Here is a 25,157-nt window from a genome sequence, read left to right on the forward strand (position 1 = left end):
CCCATCTGTAAAAAGGTGGCTCCATACCCTTGCACCCGCTCCGCCAGTACTTGTAGCCTCAGCCTTCTTTGGTTGTGGTGAGATCTCAGATTTGCCCAACTGCACCTGAGTCCTTTTCCACAATCCCTGTTCTGGACATCTGGAAATCTCCATAATAAAGAGATTTAAAAAAAAAAAAAAAGATTAATTTATTTATTATGTATACAGTGCTCTGCCTGCATGTACACCTTCAGGCCAGAAGAGGGCATCACATCACACTACATTATAGATGGCTGTGAGCCACCATGTGGTTGCTGGGGATTAGAACTCAGAACCTTTGGAAGAGCAGGTGGTGCTCTTACCCACTGAGCCATCTCTCCAGCCCATAAAGAGATAGTTTATCAAAACATAGAAAACCTAGGCCTTAGCCGGGTGTGGTGGCACAAGCCTTTAATCCCAGCACTCGGGAGGCAGAGGCAGGCGGATTGCTGTGAGTGCGAGGCCAGCCTGGTCTACAAAGTGAGTCCAGGACAGTCAAGGCTACACAGAGAGACCCTGTCTCGAAAAACCAAAAAAAAACCAAACAAACAAACAAAAACAAAAAACAAAAAAAACCTAACCAACCAAACAAAACACCAAAAAAAAAAAAAAAAAAAAAAAAAAGAAAGAAAGAAAGAAAGAAAGAAAAAGAAAACCTAGGCCTTCAACTGGAAAGCAGGACTACCACAGGAGAATGACCACGATGGAAAGGTATAGTGAAGTACTGCCCATACACAGTGTGTGACAGGGATCTGCTGGGAGGGTAGTTTCTTTTTTCTTTCTTTCTTTTTTTTTTTCTTTTGGTTTTTCAAGACAGGGTTTCTCTGTGTAGCCCTGGCTATCCTGAACTCACTTTGTAGACCAGGCTGGCCTCGAACTCACAGCGATCAGCCTGCCTCTGCCTCTGCCTCTGCCTCTGCCTCTGCCTCTGCCTCTGCCTCTGCCTCCTGACCATGCCCGGCTGGGAGGGTAGTTTCTAAAGTGAACTCGAATGCAGTTAGTGGTTTCAGCGCGAAGTTGCCTCAGGAGAGAGCAGTTAATTTCTCTCACGCCTACAAAAGCCGTGGGGAGGGAGGGACGCCCTTACTAAAGATGACAGCTGTCACTGTTATTTAAGCGCAAATGAACCTGGGAGGCAGAATCCGGATGTTGTTCCGTTCGCAATTCACCGCCCCGCCAGCTTCCAAGATGGTGAGCGGGTTGTGCTCATAGAAGGGAAGCCCACAAGGAGGCGCGCGGGATCCACTTCCGCTCGCTTCTCCTTCCTACGGTCTGCAGCTCAGGGAAGATGGCGGCCCTGAGGGCTGTGTGCTGCCTCCGCGGCGTCGGGGCCCAGGTGCTGCGGCCGGGGGCTGGGATCCGCCTGCCGAATCAGCCCAACAGGTGAGGAGGAGGCCGTTCTTCCATGCGTCCTCCCCAAAACTAGGGCTTGTCGAGACCGAGGACCTTTCAAGGACTCTGTGACCCCTTAGGATAAGAGAATGACCCAGGCCCGTGACCCCGCTGGTGCAGACCAGATTTCTCAGGCTCCGGGACTCAGTCGGCCTCCTGTAGCGGAGCACGGGGGCGGGAGGGCGATCCCTCCCCTTCAAATGAATGATTAGCGTGTACCACCCCTGTCTGAAGAAAAGAGACCCCCCCCTTTCTCTGAGCCCCCTCTCCCCAGTTGCTCTCTCCCTTTGCTCACATATGCGTGCCTGCTTTTTTCCCTCTCTCCTCCCTTCTTCCTTCTCTCTCTTAGTAATCTTAGGTTTACCGAGAAGAAGTGAGGTTTGTGACATTCATATTTGTGAAGGGGCCTGGACCCCAGCTTTTTAGATCCAAAGCTGTGCTTATGTGTCAGTGACTTGGCATTCAAGATTACGGCTCTGCAACAGAGGACATCCTTCCTTGGGCCCACATAAGAGTGACTAGGATATTTAAGAATCCATCCATCCATCCATCCACACATGCAGAAATAGTTAGTGAGAAAAGGACCATGTATTTGAAGGAGAGTAGGGTGGAGCATCTGAGAGGCTTTGAAGGGAGAAGTGTGGTAATGAAATTACAACCTTAAAATCTACTTTGAGGAGAAGTAAATGGGAACAGAGGAACCGCGCGCACAGTTGGTGCTGTGTGTATAGAGGAGCTATGTTTAATTCCTCAGAGGTGCTCGGCAATGGCAGCCCGACGTGGAGTGGGCAGAGCAGTTTGCAGGACCTGTCATGTACCCCTCCAAGGAGACAGCCCACTGGAAGCCTCCTCCTTTTAATGGTGAGTGCTCAGAGCTGCCGTCTCAAATTGTCAAAAAACCTTTGCTCTTTTGGTTGGTTGTTTTTCAATATAGGGGTTTCTCTGTGTAGCCCTGGCAGTCCTGGAACTCACTTTGTAGACCAGGCTGGCCTTGAACTCAGAGGTCTGCTGGTCTCTGCCTCCCTGAGTGCTGGGATTAAAGCCGTGCACTGCTGCCACCATCACCTAAATCTTTGGTGATTTTTAAGTGCTGTTGAGCTCGCTCTGTCTCACACAAAACATGATAATAGCGAGGATGTATTAGTTAGAGAAGGAAAGGAGTGGGCGGCCTCCTCAAGGTGGTCTCCCCAAAAGCATCTGAGTGAAGCCTACGTACATACAAGCATCTCTCTCCCACCAAAGCGAGGTGTTTAGGGGCCGGAGCACTTCTTGCTGATGCAGAGGACCCAGGTTCAATTCCCAGCATCCATATCAGGTGGCTTACAACCACCTCTAACCCCAGTTCCAGGAGATCCACTGCCCTGCTCTGGCCTCTCCAGGCAGCTGCTTATAGGTGGTAAACATTCATACGTTACAGGCAAAGCACTCATATACATAAAACAAATAAGTACGTCTTTAAAATAGAAAAAAAAACTCAGAGAGCTGCCTTGTCTTTAAAACAAAACAATAATGAAACAAACCCCACCCAGTTAATGTGGCAGGTCTTTGCTGCTTTATAGGTTCTTTTTCCCACCTTTTATCTTCTGATCTCCATTCCACCCCCTGTCACTAGATAGGAGAGAAAGAAGGGATAGAGGCAGGGAGAGAGATCTCTAAATCTAATTTCTTTCCTTTTGTTTTTTCGTTGAGCACAATTACCAACCAACCGAAACCTACGCCCCTGAGCGACCAACAACCACCCACTCTATGTCTCTCGGGGCCTAGCATTTATATACCCTCTGAAAAGTTGCCAGAATTCCAAATGGCATACAATCGCAGAAACTATCTGCAGCTGGCAAAACCAGGCCTCTGCTGGGTTGCTGTGGATCATCTAAAGCAACCCCACATCCCCACGCCATGGATTAAAATGAAAGCACATTCTTGTAATATTTCTGTGTTGTTGTTGTTGTTGTTTTAAGAAACCGAAATTCAGCCGGGCTTGGTGGCACACGCCTTTAATCCCAGCACTTGGGAGGCAGAGGCAGGTGGATCTCATGAGTTTGAGGCCAGCCTGGTCTACAGAGCGAATTCTAGGGCAGCCAAAACAAAACAAACCCAAAAACCCAAAAACCAAAATCCTGAAATTGTCACTACAAATTAGCCCTTTTGTTTTTCATATTTTGAAGCGGGGTCTTGTGCAGGGATATGTCTCAGTGGCTAAGGGCATTCCATGGTCTTTGAGAGGACCTGATTTCACACACACACATAAACAAATCTTTAAAAGGAAAGGAATAAGAAAAAAGGAACAGGCTTTTGCTGTGCTGTCCCGGGTGGCCTCACAATCAGGACCTGCCTCCCCTCGCCTCCGGGTGCTGCAGTTAGTTACTCTTCATCTGGGCTGTCGTTCAGCCTGAAAACATTTTAGTCGTCTTGGCTTTTGTCTCTCACTTGTCCTTCATATCTTTGTCCAAGAAGTCACCAAACCATGTAGGTTTTTTTTTCAATCTCTCTCTTTTAACTAAAAACAGTTCCTTTTAGATGTACAATATGTGTCTGAGGGGTTTGCCTGCGTGTGTGTACATGCACCACATGTGTGCCTGGTGCCCATGGGGCTCAGAAGTGGGCATCTGTCCTCTGTGACCGGAGTAATGGATGGTTATGAGCTACCACGTAGGTGCTAAAACTGAGCTTGGATCTTCTGCAGGAGCAAAAGTGTTCCTAATCACTGGGGCGACTTTTCAGCCCTCCCTTTAAATTTTTTAGGTTACTTTTTTGTGTGTGTGTGTGAGACCTTGCTTATTCATATATGTACCAGCAATTTCTTTTTAAGATTTATTTATTACTTATTATTTATACAGTGTTCTGCCTGCATGCACACCCACAGGCCAGAAAAGGGTATCACATCACATTATAGATGGTTGTGAACCACCATGTGGTTGCTGGGATTTGAACTGTGGACCTTTGGGAGAGCAGGTGGTACTCTTAACCATGGAGCCATCTCTCCAGCCTGTACCAGGCAATTTTAAAAAAGATTTCTTTGTTTGTGTATGTGAGTGCTCTGTCTTTGTGTGCATATGCACACTGGAAGAGGACATTTGATCCCATTATAGATGATTGTGATTTGCTGGGAATTGAACTCAGGACCTCTGGAAGAACAATCAGTGCTCTCACCCACTGAGCCATCTCTCCAGCCCAAACCAGGTAGTTTTTATAAGGACAGTTCTGTGTATACAGTTGCCTGCAGAGGTCAGAAGAGGGCATCACATCCTCAAGCACTGGAGTTACATAGGTGCTCGTGAACCCACTCCTGTAGGAGTGCTGGGAGCCAAACCTGCCTCCTCTGCAAGAACAGCAGGTACTCAAAACTGTCGAGCCAATTCTTCAGCCCCTTTCACTGTAGTGAGAATTCTGGAATTTTGGTTTCTTAAAACACAGAAGCTGAGACAGTGGAACACACCTGTAATCCCAGCACCCACGGAGGCAGAGGCAGAGGCAGATGGATCTCTGTGAGTTCAAGGCCAGCCTGGTCTACAAAGTAACAGGACAGCCAAGGCTACACAGAGAAACCCTGTCTCAAGGGGAATAAGAGGTGGAAGGGGTGGGGGGCGGCCTGGAGAGATGGACCAGTGTTTCAGAGCCACTGATTGCTCTTCCAGAGGTTCTGAGTTCAATTCTCAGCAACCACATGGTGGCTCATAACCATTTATAATGTAAAGTGCCCTCTTCTGGCCTGCAGGTGTACATGCAGGCAGAACACTATATATAGTAAATAAATCTTAAAAAAAAAAAAAAGAAAGAAAGAAAAGAAAAAGAAAAAGAAAGACAGAAATATAAGAATGTGTTTTCATTGTAACCCCAGGTGTGAGCGTGTGGGGCTGCTTCACAGCAGCTGCCTAGGATTTGCCTGCTACTCCAACAGAGGCTGATTTTAGACAGTTTGTGCGATTATATGACATTTGGAATTCTGGGGACTTTTCAGAGAGTATATAAATATTAGGGCCCTGAGGTTGGGAGTTGTTCAGTATTGGTACCGGTTTGTTAAGTAGTGGAGCACAAAGAAAAAACAAGAAAGCACACACCTTTAATCCTGTCACTTCAGGAGACAAGCAGGCCGATCTCTATGAGTTTGCGGCTACCCTGGTCTACAAACCAAGTCCAGGACAGCCAGGGTTACACAGAGAAACCATGTCTACAAAAACAAAAACAAACAAACAAACAAAAAAGGTTTACTAGGTTTTTGTCACTGATTTGTGTCCCTTCTCTTGGAATCCCATATAGTGTCACCCCCTTCATCTTCCCGGAGCATCATTTTACGCTTTATTCGTTTGTTTAAAAACTAAGATACTTTTGCCGGGCGTGGTGGCGCACGCCTTTAGTCCCAGCACTCGGGAGGCAGAGGCAGGCGGATCGCTGTGAGTTCAAGGCCAGCCTGGTCTACAAAGTGAGTCCAGCACAGCCAAGATTATACAGAGAAACCCTGTCTCAAAAAACCAAAAAAAAAAAAAAAAAAAAAAAAACTAAGATACTTTCAATGTGTTGTTACCTTCTCAAAAATTTTAGAAATGATAGCTGTTTGTCATGTGTCTGTGTGCATTACCTTACATAGTCATCACATGAGCCTTATGCGTTATTATCCCAGGTGTGAAGAAATGACGGTATTTGATTAAAACCTGATCCAGGGCACAAAGCCAGATTTGTACTCAGTTGTCAGATCATAAAACCCAACTGAAGAATTTTGGTTGAAAGGTGGACTTTGGTTTCAATTCTTAACTCTGCGTATACCAGTGCATGGAGTACCTACTGCATTCCATGGTGTTGTTATGGGCAGTTGTTCTTTTTATTTTATTTGTTTATTTTATTTTATTTTTTATTTTTTTATTTATTTTTTTATTTTTTGGGGGTTTCAAGACAAGGTCTCCCTGTGTAGCCTTAGCTGTCCTGGATTCGCTTTGTACATAAGGCTGGCCTCGAACTCATAGCAGTCTACCTGCCTCTGCCTCCCAACTGCTGGGATTAAAGGTGTGCGCCACCACGCTCGGCTTATAATTCTTTTTTTTTTTAATATTTTATTGATTTATTAATTATACATAGTGTTCTGCCTGTAAGTGTGCCTGCAGGCCAGAAGAGGGTGCCAGATCTCATTATAGATGGTTGTGAGCCACCATGTGGTTCCTGAGAATTGAACTCAGGACCTCGGGAAGAGAAGACAGTGCTCTTAACCACTGAGCCATCTCTCCCAGCCCCTACAATTCTTTTTATTGCTACTTCATAACTGAAACTTTGCTATTGTTCTGTATTGTAATGTAAATATGTTTTCTGATGAAATTGGCCGATCCCTGTGAAATGGCTGTTTGACCCCAAAAGGGGTCATGAGCTACTGGGAGCCACTACTGTAAGGATTAAAAAGCCTGGCATATCTAAGTTCTGCCACTTGGTAGGGGCCTGGAGTATATAAATCCTTTCAGATATTATTATTAGCATTACTAATAATTGGTCCACTGACCTTTACTGCCTCCCAGACACTACTTTTCTGTTACTTAGCAAGTCCTGATGATGCCATAGCCTCAGGGGCTTCTTCCTTTGTCTGTCTGGGGCATTTCTTTTTTTGTTTTTCGAGATACGGTTTCCCTGTGTAGCCTTGGCTCTCCTAGACTCACTTGTAGGCTGGCCTTGAACTCACAGCGATCCGCCTGCCTCTGCCTCCCGAGTACTGGGACTAAAGGCATGCACCACCACAGCTGGGTTTTTTGTTTTTGTTTTTGTTTGTTTGTTTTTTGTTTTTCTCGACAGAGTTTCTCTGTGTAATCGCCCTGGCTGTCCTGGAACTCTCTTTGTAGACCAGGCTGGCCTCAAACTCACAAGAGATCCATCTGTCTCTGCCTGGGATTATCTGGACCACTTCTTATGTTTTTAGGTTTTCATGGTGATCTTTAAATAGTAACTTATAAATTTGATCTCTGTTTCTAGTTTTCTCATGTAATTGTTTCCCAAGATAAAATAGAAGTTTCCTTTTTCATTTTCTTTTCTTTTCTTTTCTTTCTTTTTTTTTTTGAGATAAGCTCTCACCATGTAATCTTGGCTGGTCTGGAGCTCACCATGTAGGCCACACATCTGCTTGCCTCCACCTCCCGAACACTAAGATTATGTTAGACATGCCTGGCTCAAAAATGTAAGTTTCTTGAGGGTAAAACTGCTGTTTGGAGACCAGGCATGGTCTCATGTGCCTGTAATCCCAGCACCTGGGAGGCAGAGGCAGGTGGATTTCTGTGAGATTGAGCCAGCCTGGTCTACATAGTGAGTTAGAGGACAGCCAGGACTCTGTAGAGAGTCCCTGTCTCCAAAAACGAAACAAACAAAAACAACCCTGCCATTTGGGCTGGGAATGTAGTGTAGTTGGTAGAGTGCCTATTTAAAATCACAAGGTCCTGACTGAGTTCAATCCTCAGCATGGCCTCAATTAAAAGTGACGGCCGTAGACGTCTGTCATCTGTGCACTTAGGAAGCAGATTCAAGAGGTACAGAATTTCAAGGTTACCACCTTGACTACATAGTGGTAGTGAGTGTGTGGCTGGCCTGAGCTACCTGAGAGCCAGTCTCAAAACCAACGAACAGCCCTCCCAGTTAGTAGTAGTAGTATTTCTCTTTCTTTTTCCCAGCCTCGAGGAAAATGTAGTCCTGGCTGTCGTGAACTCTTTGTACTGACATTAAAGGCATGCACCGTCACGCTGAGCTTTCGGATGTATCTCTCACTGGTTGTCCGTTTATCAGATATATTTAGCTCTGCCATGGTGGTTGTAGATAAGAAGCCGAAGCGTAGTGGTTAAGAGCTCTTGCAAAAGACCTGGGTTCAATTCCCAGCACCTACACATTGGCTCACAACCATCTATAATTCCAATTCTAGGGATCTGATGCCTTCTGGGCTCTGTGGGCTCCTACTCACATGTGGTACACATATGTACAAACTCAGGCACGCTCATACCCATAATAAATAAAATAAATAATACATATTTGTCAGCTGTGGCAGCACATGTCTGTTTAATTCCAGTGCTTAGGAGGCAAAGGCAGACAGATGGCTGAATTCATAGCCGTTTGGGTCTACATAGTGAGCTCCAGGCCAGTTGAGGATACAGAGGTGAAACCCTGTCTCCAAACAAAGGAAGAAGAAGAATAGTAGCAAGCCTGGTAACACAGGCCTGTAAGCCCAGCTCTTCAGGGGTTTGAGGCAGGAGGATCAGCAAGGGTTCAGTGTTTGTCTAGGCTATAGAGCAAGTTCAAGGCCAGCCTGGGGAGCCTAGTGAAGTCCTCCTGAAAGTGAAAAGGAGGTGGGATAGAGCACTTGCCCAGAAAAAGGAGTGCCCTAGTTTTTTCCTTTTTTGTTTGTTTGGTTTTTTGAGACAGGGTTTCTCTGTGTAGCCCTGGCTGTCCTGGACTCACTTTGTATATCAGGCTGGCCTTGAACTCACAGCGATCCACCTGCCTCTGCTTCCCGAGTGCGGGGATTAAAGGCATGCGCCACCACCGCCCGGCCAGCCGAGTGCCCTAGTTTTAATCTCAGCATGGCAACAAAATAAGAGATGTCCTATGGCAGTGGTTCTCAGCCTTCCTAATGCTGCTACTTAATATAGTTCCTCATGTGTGGTAAACCCCAACCATAGAATTATTTTCATTACTCCTTTGTAACTGTAATTTTTCTACCTTTATGAATTGTAATGTAAATATCTGGGTTTTGATGATCTTAGGTGACTCCTGTGAAAGTGTTACTCAACCCCAAAAGGGGTCACGACCCACAGGTTGAGAACCACTGTTCTGGGGTTTATAAAACGAACTTCATGAATTCTCTCATTGGAAAAGTCAGAACTTCCTTCCCCCTTTTCCCATTTGTTGGCCATCTTCCTAGTTGTATTAGACTTAGGGTGCTAATAAAATAAGGGCTGGTAAGCCGGAAGACGTGTAGGGAGCTAATTCCGTGCTGGCTCTTGGGGATACCCAAGGGAATTACCATTTGGCTCTGAACTATTTCCCACTTCTCAGATGTGGACATTATGAAGGAAAGAGTGGTGACCAACCTGACCCTGAACTTTGGGCCTCAGCACCCAGCAGCCCACGGAGTTCTGAGACTGGTGATGGAGTTGAGTGGCGAGATGGTGCGGAAGTGCGACCCTCACATCGGCCTCCTGCACCGCGGCACTGAGAAGCTCATTGAGTACAAGACCTACCTGCAGGTGTGGAGGTGAACAGGGGCCTGTTGATGGCTCGGAGCTGGAGCTGAGGAGGGTGGTGAGGCACGGAGAAGGTGCTAAGGATGCAGGAGTCACTTGGATTCTTCAGCATCTTACAGCTGGAGCCATACCCCCAGCTTTTCTCTGTCAGATTTTTGGCTGGCCTTTTTTTTTTTTTTAATCATTACTCTAGTGCCTTAGTTTCCCTCCTCTTACTTGAGTGCGTCAATGTTAGTGTCCCAACGGGCAGAGGAGGAGGAATGAGACGTCAGGTCTTTGGATTAACAGCTGATTCTTGTGTCTTCCCACTCTCTGAAACTTGTTTTCAAAACACTCAGTGAGTCAGAGTGGCCAGGGAGCTTTGTGACAGTTTTCCGACTTTAGGAGAACTTTGTGACCTAAATAGTTGAAGATCAGGTTTGAAAGGCTTGCATCTGGAATACGATTTCAAAGGTTTTCACTTGGTTGTTTGGTTGTTTTTTACTTCTTCTTACTGTTATAAGAAAGGCCCTGGAATAAGGGCTTAGACCCAGCCCTGTGCTGCCTCCAGGGAGCCTAAGCAGCAATGGCTTCTGGTCCCAGCTTCCCTGGGTTAACCCCTGTAGTGTCATCCTGCGTCATAAATGACACCAGGACCAGAACAGGCTGTCCCAGTGAGAAGCGTTTTAGCTCCGCCTTCTTCCTGGAAGCAGGAATGACTTAGCAGCTGGGCCTTGGCTTTTTTGGCCTTCTGGGCGAAAGCTACTGTAAAACTGGTTACTTCTCTCCTTCAAAATCTGAGTTCTGAAGGTCTAAGGAAAAGACTTAGAAGTACGAGGCCCTCTTTGAGAAAAGTTACAGTGCTAAAGTCAACTTACACTGTCTTACAAGAGCCCAAGTATTAAATTTTTAGTAAATTTTATGATTTTGTTGCTCAAGTCATTATTAGAAATTAGATTATAAAAGTTTTTTCTTTGTGTGTGTGTGTGTGTGTGTTGTTTTGGGTTTTTTGTTTTGTTCTGATTTTTTTGGAGACAGTTTTACTACGTAGCTCTGGCTGTCCCGAAGCTCACGATGTAGAGCAGGCTGACCTCAAACTCAGAGAGATATTTGACCTGTATTATGAAGATGCTGTATAATGTGCCCTGAGTTCCAAGGGTCCTTTTAGTTACATATTGATAGCTTAAAATTGGCTATGATAGTAGTTTCACCATGGAAATTGTCAAACAAAACATAATAAAGTAATGATAAATCTCCCATCATTTTAGAGAGCCAGTTTTTAAACATTTTACATTTGATTTAAATTGTTGGCAACAAACAAAAGAAACTTACTCTAAGTAGTACCATTTTGTTTTTAGACTTCATTTAATCATAGAGAGAAACTAAGTTCAAGGTCTCAGACCCTAGGGGAGGTTGGGACTTCCCAATAGCTGAACAGCTTCGTTGTAAGGAAACTGTTGTCTGAGTCCAAACACCTCAAGGGCAACTCCATCTTCTTGGTGGGGGCAACCGAGTTCATGTTCTCAGGCCAGGGACCTATTCCATCCTCCCTTGCTCAACCCCTTACGTCAAAATATGATTGGACAGTGCTACAGCCCACCCTGCTCCCCTCGATTTATGGGTTTTTTGTTTGTTTGTTTTTGTTTTTTGAGACAGGGTTTCTCTGTGTAGCCCTGGCTGTCCTGGACTCCCTTTGTAGACCAGGCTGGCTTCGAACTCACAGCGATCCGCCTGCCTCTGCCTCCCGAGTGCTGGGATTAAAGGCGTGCGCCACCACGCCCGGCTTTCGGTTTATGGTTTTATCCTTGAAGTATGCTGTACAGTGTCCCCTCAGCTTCGTGGTTCAGCCCCCAAGTCTGTTCTGTGGCCCTGATCTATCAGTATTGGCTTGATTACAATAAATTTTTGTCATCTGCGTTGACCTGGTGTTTGAGTTATGTTGCATGTAAGTGGACCCCTCAGCAAAATAAGCATGTTACTGATTTTGGGGAGATTTTTATTTTGCTTCACTCGGGCTTCTGAGACTCCAAAGGTAAGTATGACCTTCCAGTGCCTGGCAAGAGGAAGGTTTCCAGCAGTGGACAGTGGCCTCCTGGGTCTGCTAGACGTGACCTCGGTTCCTCACTTTCCCCAGGCCCTTCCATACTTTGACCGGTTAGACTATGTGTCCATGATGTGCAACGAACAGGCCTACTCACTAGCTGTAGAGAAGCTGCTGAACATCCAGCCGCCTCCCCGGGCACAGTGGATCCGAGGTATGTCCTGCTCTGCTCCTTACCTCTGCTGCCTGCCGTGAGCACAGGGCATCTGAGTGCATTGAGCTCACCGTTGATATTTAGATTCCAGATTCCACCCAGACTGAGCTGTAGGATGAGTCCTTGGCTCCTACATCCTTCTTTCTACACACACACACACACACACACACACACACACACACACACACACACACACTATATGTGTATATATGTGTGTATATATAGAATTTGTTTTGTTTATTTATAGTGTATGTGCATGCATGTGAAATAGCATGTGTCAAGACATGGGTGGTGAGGTCAGAGGAGAACTTTTGGGGAGTCAGTTCCCTCCTACCATGTGGGTCCTGGACTTGTTTTGTTTTTGTTTTTTGAAACAGGTTTCCCTGTGTAGCCCTGGCTGTTCTGGACTAATTTTGTACACCAGGGTAGTCTTGAACTCACAGAGATCTGCCTGCCTCTGCCTCTTGGAGTGCTGGGATTACAGACATGCGCTACCACGCACAGCAGGTTCCAGACTTGTTAGCAAGCGCCTTTATCCACTGAGCCATCTTTGCGGCCCCTTCCATCACTTCCTGTTTTTACCTCTCACAGTGCTATTCGGAGAGATCACACGGCTTCTGAACCATATCATGGCTGTGACCACGCATGCCCTGGACATTGGTGCCATGACTCCTTTTTTCTGGATGTTTGAGGAAAGAGAGAAGGTATAGAGGGAAGTGTGGATAAGAATAGGAGGGTGGTACAAGCAGCAGGGAGGGCCGGAAGGAGACAGATGAAAACATTTATAGGGAGGAGAAGTATATTTCACTGCATTGTATTTGTGGGAGTCATGAGCTGTTTGGCTAGCCACAAGAAGTCAGAAGCTAGGCAGTGTTGCGGGACTTGGAGGCCCCTGGGCTTTGTTGCTGATTTCCTGTGCGTTCTATCTAGATGTTCGAGTTCTATGAGCGGGTGTCTGGAGCCCGAATGCATGCTGCTTATATCCGACCAGGAGGAGTGCACCAGGTGAGTGGCTTTCTGGCGTCCGTACTCCCTGGGCAGGCCTCTTTGCTCTGTGACCACTAGAGGGCGGTGTGGGCCGATGGAACGCTCCGCGGTGCTGTACTAAGAGTCACCACTTGACTTCTAGGACCTACCTCTTGGGCTTATGGATGACATTTATGAATTTTGCAAGAACTTCTCGCTTCGGATTGATGAGGTGGAGGAGGTAAGGTAGAAGTCAGCGGGGAAGCATACCTCTATTTCCCCGAAGGGTTGGTGCAGTTTTAGTACCCAGTGATAAGGAAGTACAGAGACTCTCAGGAAGAGTCTCAGCACCCTGGACTTCTCCACCCATAGATGCTGACCAACAACAGGATCTGGCGAAGCAGGACAATCGACATTGGGGTTGTGTCATCAGAAGACGCGCTGAACTATGGCTTCAGGTAGGAGAGGACGACTTCTTTCGTCAGAGGTAGGAGAGGCCGTAAGGAGTTACAGCCCAGTGTCATGGTTTCAAGCATGTTTGGTACTCCTCCTCCTCCACGCCTTGAGTTTTTGTTCCATAACTGAGGTGTGTGGGGGCGGGGGCCTTCTTGTTCTGAGGAGGGTGGGCCTCATGTCCATTATACCCGGCAGTGGAGTGATGCTGCGAGGTTCAGGCATCCAGTGGGACTTGCGGAAGACCCAGCCCTACGATGTTTATGACCAGGTCGAGTTTGATGTGCCTATCGGGTCTCACGGGGACTGCTACGATAGGTAAGAGCTGCATCCGTGCTCTGTTCTTTGCTCTTGTTTAATTTCTCTTTGCTGGTTCTTCTCACCCCACCCCACCCCCGTTTCCTTGTACCTGTGGGGGCCTGTGTCAGGTGTTAATTTGGTAGACTGTATGCTTAGCAGTCACGGTACCCAGCATTCTCCCCACCACCACATGTACCAAATAGCAGCACTGTTTCTTACCTGTTTACCGCCACCCTGTGTCAGAGCTGGTTTGGACTGCATTTGTAGCTGAGAAGGCTGAGGCATAAGTTAGGGACTAGCCTGTCAGGAATTCCGCTTGGACTGCTCCTGATCCAGCGCTCTTAACTGTTTACTGAGCCCGAGTGAGATTTGCTGCTGCTGTTGTCTCTCTTTGTTTATCTTTCCACTGACTCCCTTACTCTGCAGTCCGACCTGGGTTTTAGGAGGGGAAGGAGGGGAAACCACAGGCTGCCTTCTAAACCATGTGAGGATTTGGAGGAGGACTCAAACCGTGGAGTCACAGTACTGTAGGGTTTGTACGAGCAGCCAAGCCAAGCAGAGAGACTGCAGGAGAAACACTGGGGTCGCCCAAACAGCTTCCATCCTGCTTCCTGCTTCCTGCTTCCTGCTTCCTGCTCTGTCTGCTTTCTCTTGTTCTGAGTCTCTCTTCGTCAATTTCAGGTACCTGTGTCGTGTGGAGGAGATGCGCCAGTCCCTCCGAATCATCGAACAGTGTCTGAACAAGATGCCTCCGGGGGAGATCAAGGTTGATGATGCCAAAGTGTCTCCACCTAAACGAGCAGAGATGAAGGTTGGCTGTGGCGACAGGGAGAAAGGGCGGGGCGTTGGGAAGGGACCAGTGGCCACGGAGAAGTGCGCTTGGATTAAGTCCTGCCGTTCAGTTTAACCTTTTAAGACTCTGAGCCTCTCAGAGCATTCATCGTGTACTCTGTCTTCACTGCTCCCTGAGGGTAGAGATGTACTCCTGGGGGGAAAGCCCAAGGGAGCTTGGATCTGGATTCCTGTCCTCCCCACTCCCATCCCCCCCACCCCCACCCCCACTTCCACCCCCACACAAGGTTTCTCTGTGTAGCCCTGACTGTCTGGAACTCTCTCTGTAGACCAGGCTGGCCTTGAATTCAGAGATCTGCCTGCCTCTGCCTCCCTAGTGCTGTGATTAAAGGTGTGTGCTACCAGCTCATGGCTGGATCCTGTTTCTTTCTTTCCTTCCTTCCTTCCTTCCTTCCTTCCTTCCTGTTTGTTTGGAGACAGGGTTTCTCTGTGTAACCTTGGCTGTCCTCAGACTCACAGAGACCCACCTGCCTCTGGCTTCCTGAGTACTGGGATTACAGGCGTGCGCCACCAAACTCAGCTTGGATCTGGTTTCTTGATTTTCCCTTTTTCTCCCCTCAGACTTCCATGGAGTCACTAATTCACCACTTTAAGCTGTACACTGAGGGCTACCAGGTTCCTCCAGGAGCCACTTACACTGCCATTGAAGCTCCTAAGGTGAGGGAGGGAGGGGGAAGTCCGTGGAGAGGGTGGCTGAGGTAGACAATAAGCGAAGCTCTCCCTCACTAGTGACAGAAGGTGTAAGGTGAGGCAGAGAGGCTTTGGTAGCGGAGAACGCTTTCCCTACTAACAGGGCATCTGGCTTCCTTCCTTGGCAGGGAGAGTTTGGGGTATACCTGGTGTCTGATGGCAGCAGCCGCCCTTATCGGTGTAAGATCAAGGCTCCAGGCTTTGCCCACCTGGTAAGACAACCCTAGGGACTCTTCCCCCCAGCACACTAAAATGCACGGGCCTTGCCTGAGCATTGTCATCCATTTTAAGCTATTTTATTTTAAAACATTTTTTTCATTCTGTGTGTGTGTGTGTGTGAGAGAGAGAGAGAGAGAGAGAGAGAGAGAGAGAGAAGAGAGAGAGAGAGACAGACAGAGAGACAGAGAGAGACAGAGAGAGTGTACGCACAGGACACATGAGTGCAGGAGCTTGCAGAGGCCAAATGAGGGCATCAGATCTCCTGGAGTTGGAGTTACAGGCAGAAGTGAACTATCTGTGGTTGGTACAGGGTGCCAACCTTGGGCCCTCGGCAAGAGCAACACACTTGTTCAGCTGCTGTACCGTCTCTCCAGCACCTTGCTCATTGCTGTACAGCCCTCGCTTGTCTAGAGCTCCCAAGGGAGCTTAGGCTGGGCTCAAACTCTTATCTCTGGCCTGAGCCTCCAGGTCTGAGGATTTCAGATCTATACCCCACAGCCAACTCTTGGGTAGGATTTTGTTCTCTTTCATTTGTTTGTTTAAGACCAAGGTTTGCTACATAACCCAAGTTAGCCTGGCCCTCACTATGTGTGAGGGTTAATTCTTGGATTCACAGTCATCTTCTTGCCTTCGACTCTAAACTGCTAGATTTGCAGGCATGAGCTCCTGTGCCTGGCTTGGTTGAGGATTCTGGTTTGGGGTTTTTGTTGTGGTGTTTTGGTTTGGTTTGGTTTAGGGCTCCGCTGCCCTAGAATTCTTCATGTGTGTCTGTGTCACACATGAATATCAGATCAAGGAGTTACACACAGGTGTGAGCTGCCGTGTGGGTGCTGGGATTTGAACCCGGGTCCTGTGGAAGAGACCACTAAGCCATCTCTGCAGCCCTTGGGTAGGATTTTTAAGAGCTCTTCTCTACAGGCTTGTGCTAACACTGTTGCTCTCCCCATCCCCACAGGCTGGCTTGGACAAGATGTCTAAGGGACACATGTTGGCAGATGTTGTAGCCATCATAGGTATGAGGCCTATTTATTATGCAGTAAGGTGTCTAAGGCAAGGGGTATGGGGTTCTGTTGAGGAGCAAAAACCAAAATCTCCCTGTTCAGTATAGACGGTGTCCGGGTCTCTAGGCCTGAGTGTCTTGGGCATACTAACGTGCTCTGGGCTTCCGGTGGTAACATTTTGTTCTCTAACCTTTTAGGTACCCAGGATATTGTGTTTGGAGAAATAGACCGATGAGCGGAGAGAGGCACAGCCCTTGAGCTCCCTTGCCTCTCAGCTTCCTCTTTGAGACCTGTCCCTTGTGGGAAATGAGGCTGTTTGTCTCTGTGTGTATAAACAAGCATACTTGTATACATTGACTTAGTTGTACAGGCTTTGTGTGCATGTACCAGAAAAGGAGGAATTATATTAAATTAGCCGCCTTTTGGCCCCTAAGCTCAAGCTTCTAATGTGTCTTTCTTGGTGTCTTACTGTCTTTCACTTTGTATTTCTCTGACTTAGACCTTAGCAGTTTTCCCAGCTGATCTCCACCCCCTCTCTGACTCTCGCCCTTTCCACTTCTCCATTCCCCATTTCCCCTTTCCCCTCAGTTCCTCCTGCCCAGACCCTCTTGGTATCTATAAAACTGGTGAAGGCTGCGTATATAAAGTTCCAGGTAGGAAGGTAAAGGCTGCGGTAGGGACTAAGGGAATCTCACGGAGCAGCTTGCTGCGTACATACGAAGGTCTGAGTGGCGGGTGCAGGGTGGGGTGTTAAGCATGGCGGAGACACACAAGCATGAAAGTCTGCCCTCCCTGTAGGTTAGGTTGGTCCCTTAAAGGGCTGCGGCGGAGGCCGGATCGTCCAGCTCCCCTAGTTGGCCCTTCCGGGAGCTGCCTGGTCTGTAGTGCAGGAAGGGGAAGGGGCCAGAGTGTGGGGGAAGGCGTGGCAGGAAGGGGGGGACTGTGGTCAGGGAGCTGTTCGTGGCCACAGCTGCGCAGTTCTGACAGAGCGTGTGGTCCCCAGGCTTCCAGCCCCGCCGCCCCCGCCCAAGATGATTCCAGCCGTGGCCTTGCTCTTGCTCCTTTTGGTCGAACAAGCAGGTAGGTGAACGGGCTCGGTGAGGGCCGCTAGCTGGGCTTGAATGGGAGTCTAGGGACTGAATCGGGGACAGAAGGAAAAAGGCTGGTGCTGGGCGGGGTGGGCACGGGGCCGAGGGAGATCCCGAAGTCGGGTCCCATCCTAGGTACTAAGCATCATTTCCATCTTCATTGTCCCTTTCTTACCTTCCACACTGACTGCAGGACTAGTACGAAGGGTGAGTTTGTCAGGGATAGAGACTGTAGAGATGGAAGGGCTGGTTTAGGAAAAAGGAAAGCTCTGTCTCTTGATCAGCAATGCTCTTGGTCTCTGTCGGGAGCCGATCTCTAGCTAGTTAATACATAAGACCTTCTAGATAGGCCAGGGCCGTGTGAGCTTGGGAGGAAGACATAAAATACCAAGTCTGTGGATGGCCAGGGCCACTCCATTCTGTCAGCTGATAACAGGAGGCAACAGAGTGCCGAGTCCTGTAGTCTCAACCATCAGCTGAGAAATAAAAGCAAGGGCAGCAAGATCCAGCAGCTCTGAGGTTCGAGTCTGCCTAAGAACTCCCCGAAGCATTTGCTTACTGTGTGCTGTCTATATTCTGGGAGAATATCAGTGCGGGATGTTGGTCTTGTTTTGTGGGGGACAGGGTATTATGTAGCTTGTTAGCCTGGAAACTCCCTGTTTAGCTAAGGCTAACCTTGACCCTCCTGCCTCCACCTCCCAAGTGTTGGGTTTATAGGCCTGTGCCACCATGCCGAGGAGCTGGGGGTTTTGAGGAGCACCGCCTGACAGCTGGCTTTTACGGAGGTGCGGTTAAACGTCAGGGGACGCAGGATGACTGGAGGGGATGGGGTGGGGGGTGGGAGGGGGGGACGACACAGAGGAAAGCACAGGCTTTGGAAGGAGGAAACCTGGATTTGAGTTCCAATCATGTTGCTTAACTCGGGCCCCGTATGTTTCTTAGCTTTTCCGAGCGCCTGGGTTTCATCATCCTTAAAATGGTGATGTTGCTGTTTTCTTCACAGGGTAGTTTTGAGATTTATGCAACATCGTGTCAGTTCTGTAGAGTAAAAAGTACCAGTCTTGCGTGGAAGTAGACAGGGCCACGCCATTTTTGTCACCAGATAGGAGAGGCGGCATAAAGTGCTCAGTCCTAGAGATGAGTGCATCAGCGGGGAAAGGCGAAGATCCCAGCAGCAGGCTAACGTTCACTCCATTGCTCCTGATCAAGGTGGGGGTGATCTCCAGAGCCCAGACCCTGTGTGGTCGGTCATTTGAGGCAGGATTTCATTTGTAGCCCAGGCTAGCATCATCATTCACAGTCTCCCTGCCTCAGTCTCGTGAGATTGTGTGGGGCCTCCATGTCCCTCCAGTTCCTGTGTCTTTTGTTTTTGGGGGTTTGGTTTCTTGGTTTTTGGTCTCTTGGGTGTTTGTTGTTGTTCATGTCCCACTGTTGTCCCCTTACCTAGTGCCCCCCCCCCCATAGGATTTCTCTGTGTAGCTCTGGGTATCCTGGAACTCCATCTGTAGACCAGGCTGGCCTCAAACTCAGAGATCCACCTGCCTCTACTCAAAAGTGCTGGGATTAAAGGCACGTGCTGCCACCACCACCACCGCCGCCGCCGCCCGGTGCTTCTGTTTTTGGGCAGGATCTCACTCTGTATCCTAGTTCAGGCTGACCTCAAACACACGGCAGTGCTCCTTCCTCGGCCTCCCAAGTCCTGGGATTACATGACCCACCACTTTTAGCTCCTGGGTGATTTTTTTTTTCCCTCTCACAAATTTCCCCTCTTAAAAGCCTAGTATGATTAACAGGGCAGAGTAGCCATCGTAGGATCCCTGTTTTAGACTTGGTTTGTGGTCTTTCCTTTGAGCTATGGTCACCGTCCAGCTTCACGTGCAGAGTGCATGACAAAAAGTACCCTGTGAGACAAAAGCATCGAGGCTGGGAAGAAGATGACCAATAATAGAGTAATTGCCTTCCCTCCGGTCCCCAGCTCACATCCTTCCTGTCCAGCCCTCAGCCACAGGTCACAGGACTTAGCAGAGACATACTCTTGTGGTTTCTTTGCTGAAATTTGCCACTATTTCTCTCTCCCCTCCCCCTCTGGGCTGAGGTTTTTGGTTTTGTTTTGTTTTTTGGGTTTTTGTTTTGTTTTTTTTGGTGGTTGTTGTTTTATCACAGCTCAGTAAACTCTGAGGCTCCTTGAGATAGACAAAGTGCTCAGTGATGCCTGAGGGACCACAATATGAAAAAGGGAGGAATGGGGGCTGAGAAGGAAGTCTGCAGTCCTAGTAAGCCCAAGTCCTGGCACTCCAGAACCGCCTGTGCTTCCTGTCCGCCCCCTACTGTGGCTCTGTGGGGTAAGAGGGGAGCCAAGAGCCTAGAGAGGCACTGAGTTTCTCTCCTTAGAAGGACCCCCCACCAGGCAGGCCCTAGCCTACCTCCCCGACCTCCTTTCCCTTCCTCTGAGCATCAGCGCTCCCCTTCCCCATATACTGAGTCCCATGGGCACCCTGTGTCCCCTCAGCTGCCCTGGGAGAGCCCCAGCTCTGCTACATCCTGGACGCCATCTTGTTTTTGTACGGTATTGTTCTCACCCTGCTCTACTGTCGACTCAAGGTAAGGCAGCATGGGGTGGGGTGGGAGGGTGACAGGAAGGGGAACCCAAAGGGCTCTCCATGGTTCGGAAGGAGAGGAGGCGGGCCTCCAACTTCTCCTTTACTGATCGCCTTTCCCCTATTCCAGATCCAGGTCCGAAAGGCAGCTATAGCCAGCTTTGAGGTATGGAGTCACCCACACCTACCTGTCCATATTTCTTTTCAGGCTCTCAACCTTTTTGAGGTAGAAGCCCGAGGGCTGAGGTCTCTGGGAGGTTATGTGTCTTGGGAGTTAATCTGCATCCTGCCCCTTACCTCAGGATGGATAGCATCCCGACATCTAGTTGTGCTGAAAAAAACAAAACAAAACTATGAGCAGACATGAAAGAATCAAGTAGCGGTGACAATTAATATATGAGAGGGTTGGGGGTTGTACTGAAGTGTGTTTGTAGTCATGTGGGTGAATAAACACCGCTGTGAGTGTGCCCAGCCTAGGGCAGCTAATGTTGACCTTGACCCAGATACTCCCTTGGTGAGAGAGAAAATGTGGGTGTAGAGGAAGAGGGTGCAGAGGTCTCTAATGCCTTGCTCCTTCCGTCTGCAGAAATCAGATGCTGTCTACACGGTGAGTGGACTTCTTTTTCCTTACCTTCGGGACCCAGAGAAGAGGCTGGGCTTGAGAAAGACCTGGATTGGGATGGAGTCTGTGAGGTGGAGGGAGGCTCCTGATGGTCGCTTGACTTCTCCTGCAGGGCCTGAGCACCCGGAACCAAGAGACGTATGAGACTCTGAAGCATGAGAAACCGACCCAGTAGCCTTACCGCAGATGGCCTGGGGTGCAGTCCTTCCCTCCAGCCCTTGTGGTTGACCTCACTGTGCTAACCTCCGTGCTTTGAATGCCAGCTGACCTTACTCCCAATGACGCTAGGCTCTAACGTACACTGGCAGTTCCTCACTGATGTATATTTCCTTACGTCTCCCTTTGCTTCACCCCCTTTCCTTCCCCGATCCCCAACTCTTGCTAGCCAATGAGAAGGGTTTGCCTCCCAATAAAGCTGCCACAGATCTGACGCGACTCACTTTGTCATTTATCACATATTGGCTCAGCTTGTACCAAGCTTTAGGCTGGATGCTGAGGCGAGAGTTTTGAGTAAAACAAATTCAGCTCACCTCGGGGCTACTTTGTTCACTTGGGGTATCAATGCTGATATCTAGATTAGAGATGAGCCCAGCATGTTGGCGCACGCCTTTAATCCCGGCACTCGGGCGGCAGAGGCAGGCAGAGCACTGTGAGTTCGAGGCCACCCTGGTCTACAAAGCGAGTCCAGGACAGCTAGGGCTGTTACACAGAAAAACCCTGTCTTGAAAAAACAAAAAACCCCAAACCAACAACAACAAAGAGATGAGACCTTCGGTCTCTTGGTGCTCTGAGCGGGGCTGGAGAGGGGAGCCTTCACACACTCTCACTCTGTGTTGGGAGACATTAAGAACCTAAGAAGTTAACTTCTGTAACCCAATGTGGCTTTTTGTGTCAGAAAAGTGACTCATGATTGGTTTGTGGAGAAGCCTCCATGTCTAACCCAAAATACTCACCAATTTAGATAGTATCAGTCTAGCGTGTGCATGTTTGAGTTAGAGTAGCTCAAAAGCTAAACATGCAGAAGCAATGTGACAAGAGAGATCATGTGACCCTCCTAGTGAAAGACTTTCTGAGGACAATGAATTTTCAGGGGGCACTTGGGAGCAAGAAGGACCTTAGAGGAACCCTGATAGAGGTTAGAGGTAGCCTAGGCCAACGAGAACAAATTGGGAGATCATTTCCCACAAGGTAGGTAGTCAAGGAATCACCTGCCCAGTACCTGTCCTTTCCCCAGAGACTCCAGGAAGCTCTGCTTGGAAATATCTGAGCCTCGTTAGGTACAGCAAGCTGACTCTGACCCTGCCTGCACTTCTTCTGGAAAGGGCCAGTGTGTCTGAGCTCTCCCCTTCAGTCCCCTGTGTTGGACACCATTACCCTGTGTAGTAGTTTATATTTTCAGTGTTTTCCCATTGTATCATTTTATCTGCTTACGAACCTGTATAGGAAATTCAGGCTCTTTGAAATAATAACTTGTCTGAGGTCACCTTGAAAGTAGAGACACTGACTTTCTTGGCTCTATATAGTATTCTACATAAGCAAAAAGTTGTTTTTAATTTGCTTTTGTTTTTTGGGTTTTTTGTTTTTGCATTGGTTGGTCAAATGCTGGGAATTGGGCCTGGGACTTCACTCAGCTGCTAACTATATCCTTAGCCTTTATGTTTTGTTTTCCTTTGGTTTTTAAAATATTTATTTATTTATTTATTACTTATACAATATTTGGCCTGCATGTGAGCCAGCAGGTCAGAATAGGGCACCAGATCTCATTATGGATGGTTGTGAGGCACCATGTGGTTGCCTGGAATTGAACTCAGGACCTTTGGAAGAATAACCAGTGCTCTTAACCTCTGAGCCATCTCTACAGCCCTTTTTGGTTTTGCTTGTTTTGTTTTGAGACAAAGTCTCTCTATTTTATACCTCTGGCTGTTCTGAAACTCATTATGTAGATCAGGCTGGACTTGAACTCGCTGACATCTACCTACCTCTGTTTCTCAAGTGCTGGGATCCTTTTCCTTTTGAGACAAAGTCTCCCTAAGCTTTCCAGGCCGGTCTGAGCTTGCTTGGTAGCACAAAGAGGCCTTGAAATTGAGATCTCTTGCTTCAGCCCCTTGAGCAGCTACAATGACAGGTGTGTTTCGGAGGACCCAGTGAGAAGCAGAAATAATGAAAAGGAGCAGGGGTTGTGATTAGGGATGGGGGAAGGTCTTGAACGTCAGACTGCAGAAGCCGCTCAACACAGGGAAGAAATTGGAGCCATTTCCAGTCTATGGGGGAGGTGATATCCAGGTGCTACTGGGGAGGAGGGGGGGGTGTTGGCCGACTGGCAATGTAGCTCTCCTCTCCTTCCCTCTCTCCCTCCTTCCTTCCTTTTTTGGTAGGGTGTTGTGGAAGTTTTGGCTTATATGTAAACATGATTTGTTGTTTTAATCCCAGGTGTGGGATATGGGGCCTGCTCCAGTTTGTCCACAGCTGAAAACTGCCTCCTGAGAAAGCATGTGATGTTTGTCAGCTGTGACCTGCCTTGTGTGTGGGCGTGGTCTTTGCCCCTTCGATTAAATGCCAGACGGGAAGAGAGGTGGGGGAGCAGGAGGGGGATGGGGGAGCGCGCGTGGGCGGATGGGGGCTGGAGCCTCCAAGAAAGATGAAGGCTGCTGGTGCTGTCGCTTCCCCCTGCTGCTCCTGGTTGCTGTTGATGTAGTGTGACAAGAGGTCAGAGATCCCCTGAACCGGAGATTGCTACGGGCCCCAAAGAACCCTAAGACCCTAAAGAGCAGGAAGTAGCCTACGAGAACTGCGCCCCTTCTCCCCACTAACCTTCTTTTTCTCCTACCTGGTGTTAGGGTGTTGGAAGGGATTGGGGTGGAGAAGGGAGAAAGAGATGAAAGAAACCAAAATAAAAATAGATTTTAAAAATATGCCTACAATAGGGTCTCATTATACACTGGAGTTCCTGGGCTCAGGAGATTCTCTTGTCTCAACCTCCTGAGTGATGAGATTATAAACATATGCCACCATTCACAGCCAAGTCAGAGATTTTAAATTTTATTTATTTATCTTACAAGGGGTGGGTAGTGAAGATACCGCATACGTGGTAATTAGGCACCAACATGGATTCCAGAAACTGAATTCCGTCGGGCATGTGCTGCAAGCATTTTTTTTTAACCCACTGAGCCACTTTGCCAGCCCCAAATCAGAGGGCTCCCCTAACTTTTTATTACGTCTATTTAGTGCAGTGCATGTGGGTCCCCAGTACTGAATCTAGGTTGACAGGCAAACAAGCACTTCTTCCCCACGCCCACCCCAAGACAGGGTTTCTCTGTGTTAACAGCCCGGGCTATCCTGTAACTCACTCTGTAGACTAGGATGGCTTTCAATCTACAAACATCCACCTGCTCTGCTTCCTGAGTGCTGGATTAGAGGCATGCACCACCACACAATGCTAAATTAGAGATTTTGCGTGAAGAAACAAGCATTTTGGGAGAAAAGAGTTGACTAATCTTTTTTTTATTGGGATATAGAGGAAACATGGTTTTCCCCAGACTCAGAAGGAAAGACAAGGACTTGAGTCAACTGTTGGGCTCATTTTAAAACAAAACAAAACAAAACAGAAACCAACAATAAACCCACCATCTTTTCATGGAAAGGCTAAGAAGAAATTCTGAGGGTTACTCTTGTTTCCTATGACCTAAAGTCAAGGGATTTTTGTCTGAGAGTCATTCCTTTCTTAGGTCCATGTCTCTCAGTGACACTCCAGAGCCATCCATGTGGGGCATTCCTTGGGCTTGGAGATAAATCACAGGCACTAGTCTATCAAAGTTTGTGTCCAGCGCTTGCTTCTTCAGTCCTTTTTTCTTTCTTTCTTTCTTTCTTTCTTTCTTTCTTTCTTTCTTTCTTTCTTTCTTTCTTACTGGGTTTCTCTGTGTAGCCTTGGCTGTCCTGGACTCGCTTTGTAGACTAGGCTGGCCTCCAACTCAGTGATCCTCCTGCCTCTGCCTCCTGAGAGCTGAGATTAAAGGCTTGCGCCATCACTGCCTTCCGTTCTTTCTTAACCCAAGCAAAACTCTTTTTGTTTCTCCTCCCCCTCCCCCACTCTGCTACTTCTCCCAGTCACCCAAAGACATGAGGCACACAGTTTGACTCCTTCCGCATTTATTGGAGAAATCCGGCAGAGGGTGGGGAGAGGGGCTGCCCCAGTGGGGCAGCTGGGGTGGGAAGGCTAGTCCCCACACCTCACTTAGCAGCAGCAGCAGCAGGAGCTGGAAGGTTCATTAAACTGCTGAAGAAGTTCATCAGATCAGTTCCAGCTTGCCTGACCAGGGGTGCCAGCTGCTCCTGTGTCTTCTCAAAGTAAGCCCTGGAGACAGAGACGGGGAGGACCAGAGGTTGGTGTGAAGGGCTCTAGTCACCGATAGGGAATTTGCTGGTGGTGAAGGTCAGAGCAGACTGACCCGAGTTCCCAAATGCTACGCGCTGGGTAACAAGATGGGGCAGATAGGTCCCCCTGCAGCAGAGGATCAGACTTTTGAAGTC

The 25,157-nt window shown here is 48.2% G+C and overlaps 3 protein-coding genes across 5 annotated transcripts in view; 2 read left to right on the top strand and 1 right to left on the bottom strand.

The window, feature by feature from the left end:
* Positions 1 to 1,243: 1,243 nt before the first annotated feature.
* On the top strand, positions 1,244 to 16,757 carry NDUFS2 (NADH:ubiquinone oxidoreductase core subunit S2). Its single transcript, XM_084796756.1, has 14 exons — positions 1,244 to 1,401; positions 2,165 to 2,271; positions 9,421 to 9,611; positions 11,722 to 11,842; positions 12,434 to 12,546; positions 12,773 to 12,847; positions 12,972 to 13,049; positions 13,181 to 13,266; positions 13,460 to 13,579; positions 14,243 to 14,372; positions 14,975 to 15,070; positions 15,232 to 15,315; positions 16,278 to 16,335; positions 16,521 to 16,757. Exons 1-14 carry the CDS (start codon positions 1,307 to 1,309, stop codon positions 16,556 to 16,558), a joined length of 1,392 nt encoding a protein of 463 aa, XP_084652882.1. The 5' UTR covers positions 1,244 to 1,306; the 3' UTR covers positions 16,559 to 16,757.
* A 102-nt stretch (positions 16,758 to 16,859) lies between these two features.
* Positions 16,860 to 21,065, top strand: FCER1G (Fc epsilon receptor Ig). Of its 3 annotated transcripts, none has more exons than XM_084796828.1 (6): positions 16,860 to 16,976; positions 17,327 to 17,403; positions 19,921 to 20,012; positions 20,139 to 20,174; positions 20,595 to 20,615; positions 20,743 to 21,065. In XM_084796828.1, exons 2-6 carry the CDS (start codon positions 17,355 to 17,357, stop codon positions 20,803 to 20,805), a joined length of 261 nt encoding a protein of 86 aa, XP_084652954.1. In that variant the 5' UTR covers positions 16,860 to 16,976; positions 17,327 to 17,354; the 3' UTR covers positions 20,806 to 21,065. The 3 variants fall into 3 exon arrangements, with proteins under 3 accessions (XP_084652954.1, XP_084652955.1, XP_084652956.1); XM_084796829.1 differs by having other exon boundaries at positions 16,885 to 16,984; XM_084796830.1 differs by lacking the exon at positions 16,860 to 16,976 and adding an exon at positions 16,999 to 17,045.
* A 3,694-nt stretch (positions 21,066 to 24,759) lies between these two features.
* APOA2 (apolipoprotein A2) overlaps positions 24,760 to 25,157 on the bottom strand; it is a 1,381-nt gene continuing 983 nt past the window's right edge. Inside the window, exon 4 of the mRNA XM_084796821.1 lies at positions 24,760 to 24,981. Within this exon, the coding sequence (XP_084652947.1) occupies positions 24,858 to 24,981 (124 nt within the window). The 3' untranslated portion in view covers positions 24,760 to 24,857. The remainder of the gene's footprint in view (positions 24,982 to 25,157) is intronic.

This window comes from Acomys minous (assembly GCF_964271855.1).
Source record: "Acomys minous genome assembly, chromosome: 1".
Classification (NCBI taxonomy): Eukaryota; Metazoa; Chordata; class Mammalia; order Rodentia; family Muridae; genus Acomys; species Acomys minous.